This window comes from Priapulus caudatus, unplaced genomic scaffold (genome assembly GCF_000485595.1).
Source record: "Priapulus caudatus unplaced genomic scaffold, Priapulus_caudatus-5.0.1 Scaffold651, whole genome shotgun sequence".
Classification (NCBI taxonomy): domain Eukaryota; kingdom Metazoa; phylum Priapulida; class Priapulimorpha; order Priapulimorphida; family Priapulidae; genus Priapulus; species Priapulus caudatus.
This window is the reverse complement of record NW_014577712.1, coordinates 136,473-142,533: the sequence shown is the minus strand read 5'-3', so window position 1 is coordinate 142,533 and position 6,061 is coordinate 136,473. Positions and strand designations below refer to the sequence as shown.

General features: G+C 43.5%; 1 protein-coding gene across 1 annotated transcript in view; it reads left to right on the top strand.

Moving 5' to 3' along the window:
* Positions 1-6,061, top strand: part of LOC106812459 (ras GTPase-activating-like protein IQGAP1) — a gene marked incomplete in the record, with an annotated part of 55,202 nt that overhangs the window by 21,018 nt on the left and 28,123 nt on the right. The window contains 2 exon segments of the mRNA XM_014816344.1: positions 5,231-5,400; positions 5,798-5,879. Coding sequence (XP_014671830.1) covers positions 5,231-5,400; positions 5,798-5,879 — 252 coding nt within the window.

Sequence of the window (6,061 nt, the reverse complement as noted above, 5' to 3'; positions counted from 1 at the left end):
TGTGAATCCCAATGTATAATATTTAAAATGTCATCATTATTGTTATTATTATTTATAGCCATGTGTATCTTGTGTGATAGGCATAGCGAGTTTAACGCGACTTCTTGTCTGATACAACTACTCGGCGAATGTTTTTACGCCCTCATCTTTTTGGCATTCGGTAATGACAACTATGTTGCCTGCAGTTTGTCGAATATAAACTGCTTTAGTAATTACACTGGATCATATGCCCAAGTAGTCTACGGGGGTTGGCGGTGGAATGGTTAGTATCTTATTGTACCGGAAAATTTGGCTCCCCCCCAGGCTCCAAAGGTATTGTCATATTGGTTCTGTAGATGCACTGGTCTTCTGTGTCTATGTAATTATGGTTGCGTGTATGCTTGTACTTTTATTCTGTGACTTAGTTATGGACATTGCATTAGCATTCAAAAGAGCTATCAATAAATCGCTCTAGAAAGTCTATCGGTAATTACAGGTGGAAATTAGTTTGCTTATTTCACCAGTCAATTATTTATTCTATCTTCTTTGCCTGCTATCCGCATTATCATACGCTATGAATAATATTTGGCCAGTGAAAATTAGGCACGTATTTTTCCCGCGTTTATCCCCAGTTGTTACCCTCTAGGTATTTTATTCAGCTTCTTGGATAGCATGTTTCTCACGCTAATTTGCACGCCCAGTATTCAAGAAGATCGTGCCTGCTATGATGTCTGTTCGGGAATGCAGGTTCGTTCGCATACCTCATTCTTATAAAGGTTCACTACAAGATGACTTGATTTTTAGATGCGGAATTCTCAATTCACAGGTGAAGTGATTCGCATCTGCCAAAACACGACCAACGAAACCTGACGTTGTATGATGATTTGCTGGGTAACCTCAGGCGACATGCATGGGCTCTTCATCACAATGTCGAACTCCTGTAAGCTGTCGTCTCAGCTGTTTGTATCATCATATGCATCAGTATACAATAGTATGTATAACTGCTTTTACATATGTACTATTACGATATTACGTTTGTGATCGTATGAGTGACTAGCTTAACGCTAGCATGTATAACTCCATACATTGTAACCACGATCATAAACTATATTCGAATAAGAACGCTTGGACAATCCGTTAAAACCTGGGCAAGCTTGTGTTGGTCCTTGTATATATGTGTTATTATATAGGATTTATATAAGGATTTTTAAGGCTATTTATATATTTGTCTTCATTTGCTTTTAATCCCGTGTTCATAATGTTGTGTACATCGCGTTTATACAACTGCTTCGTGACTGTACTCGCCGCAGCTGCCCTGCTGTCTGTGCAGTGTGGAGGTGGAAGCTGGAGGCGGTTGAGTGTTGCTCGGTCGTTGATTTGGTCGATGGATTGAGGGGCATTGCCCATTCCGTTTGCGAAGCTACTGTAAGAGCAGAGATCCGGTGTCTGGGTCCTTGTGCCCCGGCCCGCGACAATTCACCAAGGACCTAGAGTGAGCGCTGGTATATCTTTCGTCAGCTATTAGATGCTCAGGAAGCCAGAAGAGGTGGATCGAGCGCTCACTATAAATTTCTGGCATTGGACTCGGGATTCGCAGTTCCTTTCTCTTAGATGCAGTAGATTTGAATTCCAGCGGCGCTGCCCCCTCTTCTCTTGATAATTGGTGTTGTCCCTAAATGTATTTAGCATACGGTCTAATTAAATCGCACTAGGTATTTGTAGTTTCAGTGGATCTCATACTCTCAAATAATTTTTGTCAAATGATGAGGCATTGCTCTATACAGCACTCCATTTTGAATCCATGGATCCCTCTTCTCTGATATGTTTCGTCCCATATGAAGTTGAGCATCATTCTATATTATACAAGCACTGGATTAATTCAGGTGGGATGCCCTCTTCTCTGATAATAAATCACTCGATATGAGTGAGCAATCGTCTAATAAAGCAATGACAGGCATTGAAATATCACGGGGCGATGACCCGCCTCTTCTCTCATAATCTTTGTGCCCCCATATAATGAGCATCGCTCTGATAAAGCCACTAAGAGATTTTGAATTCAGTGGGGATGCCTTCTTTGCCTTCTGATATATTGATTGTCCAAATGAGTTGAGCGTCGTCTATAAGCACTAGATTTTAAGTTCAGGTGATTGGCCCTCTTCTCCGTCATCAATGTTTATTCAATATGAGTGATGCATTGGTCTATTAAAGGGCAACTAGGATTCTGAACTGTCCAGGGATGCCCTCTTCTCTCATAATTGTTTCGTCCAAATGAGTCGCAGCATCTGTCTCTATAAAGCACTAGGATTTGAATTTCAGACGGATTGCTCTCTTCTCTGCCATATGTTTGTCCAATGAGTGACATTGTCTATTTAAGCACTGGCGAATTTGGAATTCCGGATGCCGCTTTTTCTCTTGATATTTTGTCCAAATGAGTGAGCGTCGTCCTATACAGCACCTAGATTTGCATCAGATGCCCCTTTCTCTGATATGTTTCCAAAGATGAGTGACATTGTTCTATAAAGCCACCCCTAAGTGAATTTGAATTTCAGGGATGCTTCTTCTCATAATGTTGTCCAACAATGAAGTAGCATTTTCATTTAAAGCACTGGATTTGAATTCAAGGGATGCCCTTTTTTCTGATAATGTTTTCCCCCCGGCAAAACCCCCAATAAATGAGTGAGGCTTCGGGTCTACTAAATCACTAGGATTTGAAATGTCAGGGGATCCCTCTTCTCTATATATGTTGTCCAATGAGTGACCCGGTTTTCTATTTAATAAGCACTGGGAATTTGATATTCAGGATGCTTTTTTTCTGATAATGTTTGTCCAAATGAGATGAGCGTCGTCTCATAAAGGCATTGGTTTTGGGGCAATCAAGGGATCCTTTTTTTTGGATAATTAATGTAGAGAGTGAGTGCGCTGTCGCTTCTGCTTGATGCTGATTTTGTATTCAGAGATAATGTGGGAGCATTCCATTATTATAACCGTCATCTCTCTGATTTGAGTAGGCTAGTAGAAAGTATTACTTTACACACGTGCCCACTAGACCCTAAATTCATTACTTGCATGGTATAGTAATAGACAGCAGTCACGCACTGGTGGGGCCTCACATCTAAATCTCGTTTTTCTCATTATTGCATGTGTTCATTGTCTTGATGACAGTTATTGTTTTGTATTCCATTTCTGAGTACATGCTAGCAGCCTGGTGCGTGTCTCATCAGCGTAATGATGTATCTTTGTCACAGAACACAACAGCGGTGAAAAATGGTAGATTGGATAGGGATGAGATTCGTCCCACTCGTGGCATATTTAGCCTTAAACGATTCACAACGGAAGCACAACAGATCAAAACGTTGAGCTATGGTATCTAATTACTACGAACTGCTTCTAAACTTAAACATTAACGTGGAGCACGATGACAAACCCCTTCTTAATTTTAGATTATTATTCAATCCGCGTCCAAGATTTTATTATTTCCTGTAAGCTTACTGTGTGTTGTCGAGAGATTTCGATTTTATCGGTATCAGTTTATTGTATCGGTTTTATTGTATAGTTCAATTTTGTTTATAGTTGCATGACCCTGTCGTCTTATTGCATCTGTTGTACGAGACGACCGCGGGGGCAGGCAGCCATCCCACACCTCGCACTACCATCCGTTACTTATGTAGCATTGTTTACCATGTACTGACTCACGTTCATTCCCCGCATTGTTTACGTGTATCCCGAACTACGCTCTTATTACTACATTGGTTGGCACTGTACTGATCTCACGTTTATTTTGCATCTGTTGTACTATTGTGACGTGACTACGTTATTTGCATTGATTTAGCGTGTACTGACTACGTATTTGCATTGTTAGCGTGTATCTTGGACTATGCTCATTACATTAGTTTGCATTTACTGCACTGCGCGTTATTCCATTGTTTCCGTGTACTGGACTACGTTATTACATTAGTTTACAATGTACTGACTACGTTCATTACATTGTTCGTAGCAATGTACTGCGACTCGTTTATACATTGTTTACATGTACTGACCTACCTCCTATTGCCTTGTGTTTACGTGTACTGACTACGTCATTACCATTGTTTGGCATGTACTTGCCTGCTTATTACACTTGTTTACGAGTGTACTCGATGCGTTATTAATTGTGTTCTGTGTACTGACTCGACGTTATACACTTTGTTGTATGGTGTACTGCACTGAACGTATTACATTTTTACGTGTTACTGACTCCGTTACTTACACTCTGTTTACGTGTACTGACTACGTTACTTACAATTTTACGCGTGTACTGACTTACGTTTATTACCTTGTTTTACGTGTATGACTACGTTATTGCATTGTTTACTGTGTACTGACTGGGGCTTATTGCATTGTTTACCGGTGTACCCGACTGCGCTACTTACATTGGGGTTACGTGTACTAACTACGTTATTACATTAGTTTAAGGAACCCGACCGCTGTGCCCGCCATCAAACAACTGCCACATGGACGGTCCGCCGCGCCGGTGGCACTGACGGTGCACTAGCTCTCAACCAGGTAGGACGGCAGCTTCCTCCACGCGCGTCACGAGGAGGGCCACCCTCTTACCCACTACAGCCAGCCCATCAAGCAGGAGAAGCACGCCCTACCTGGAGTAGCGATAGATCGCCGGCGGCAAATTCAAAGGTGAGCGTCGAGCAGCGCTCGAGTGGGGGCAGCTACGCCAGCCAAAGAAACTGGGCAACATTGGTGCACTTTGGCTTAGAATTGTTGAAACTTTGACACTATTTTTTGTGAAAGATGCTGTAGCACACTCCTCGGTTCTGTACCGCGTTGGCAACCGCTCGCACGCGCAGGACTGCGTCTGCCCTCGTCTCCGCTGGGGATCCGGACTGCTCTGTTAATCGGAAGGCGTGCTCTAACGGGGAGTGTGCCGTCGTGCGTCCTCTTCAGCGGTTTATAGCTGTCCGACGTGTAACCCTCTAAGATGTGACCCTCTAGTCCTGAACGTCTGGCGACGCTTGGTTGGATGGTGTACACTCCTTTACCCGACATTAGGTGACCTAGGCTTTTGAGTTGGCGACCTAGGTTTGACGTGGTGGCGGATAGGGTTTGACGTGGCGACCCGCTGCACCTAGGTTTGACTTGGTGGCCTAGGTTTGACGTGGTGGCCTAGGGTTGTGAGGGGCGACCTAGGGTTTGACGTGGCGACCTAGGTTTGACGTGTGACGACATCTGTTTGACATGTGATGTCCTCTGTTTGCAGTGCTGACGGCGATCGCTAAGATCAACCTGGCGGTGGAAATGCGCAACGCTGAGATGATGTATGAGGCGCTGGTGGACAGACACGCCCACATCTCCGGTCTCGAGGAGTCTCATCAGGACAAGTACCAGGATAGGCTGCACGCTCTCAGAGCACAGAAGAGGAGAGATGAGGTGAGCGCGAAACGTCGGGCTTCACGTTAGAAAATTCCCTAGGTTGCAGGCCTTCTTATTTATTACATTCATACCTATACATTTATGTGTGTGCGTGCGTGCGTGTGTGCGTGCGTGCGTGTGTGTGTATATACATTTCTTACATATTTCTTTCACTTTCTCATTCGCAGTTTCGCACGTGCATGTGCTTGCGCGCGTACAAACACACATGATGTACATGATTGGCTTTCAGCTTCACCACTTGATGGCTTCTTCTCCTGTTTAGAATGTATGAAATAACATGTCAAATCGCACATGCATCATCCGATCATAAAGAGAAAACCTGTGATGTGTGATGTGACTCTCACCAAGCTGCTGCACCAATATGTGCATTCATGTTCCCCTCGTCTTGTTCCAGAGTCCATGCGAGTTTCTTGTACACTTTGAGATCCAGGACGTAGTGGAAGAGGTCAACAGACAAGTGCAGGAGGAGCACGCGCGTATGTTTCCTTTGCTGTTGGATGAATAGAATCACCTTTTTACAGTAATCTAGATTTACACCGGGATTCAGTTATCTTCGTTAACCGTTTGGAATTTCTCACGCAGTCATCCGATTTTGAAACTCAGTAAGATTTTGGTAACTACTACAGGCTTTTATGCTGTCAACACTAGTAACACAAAG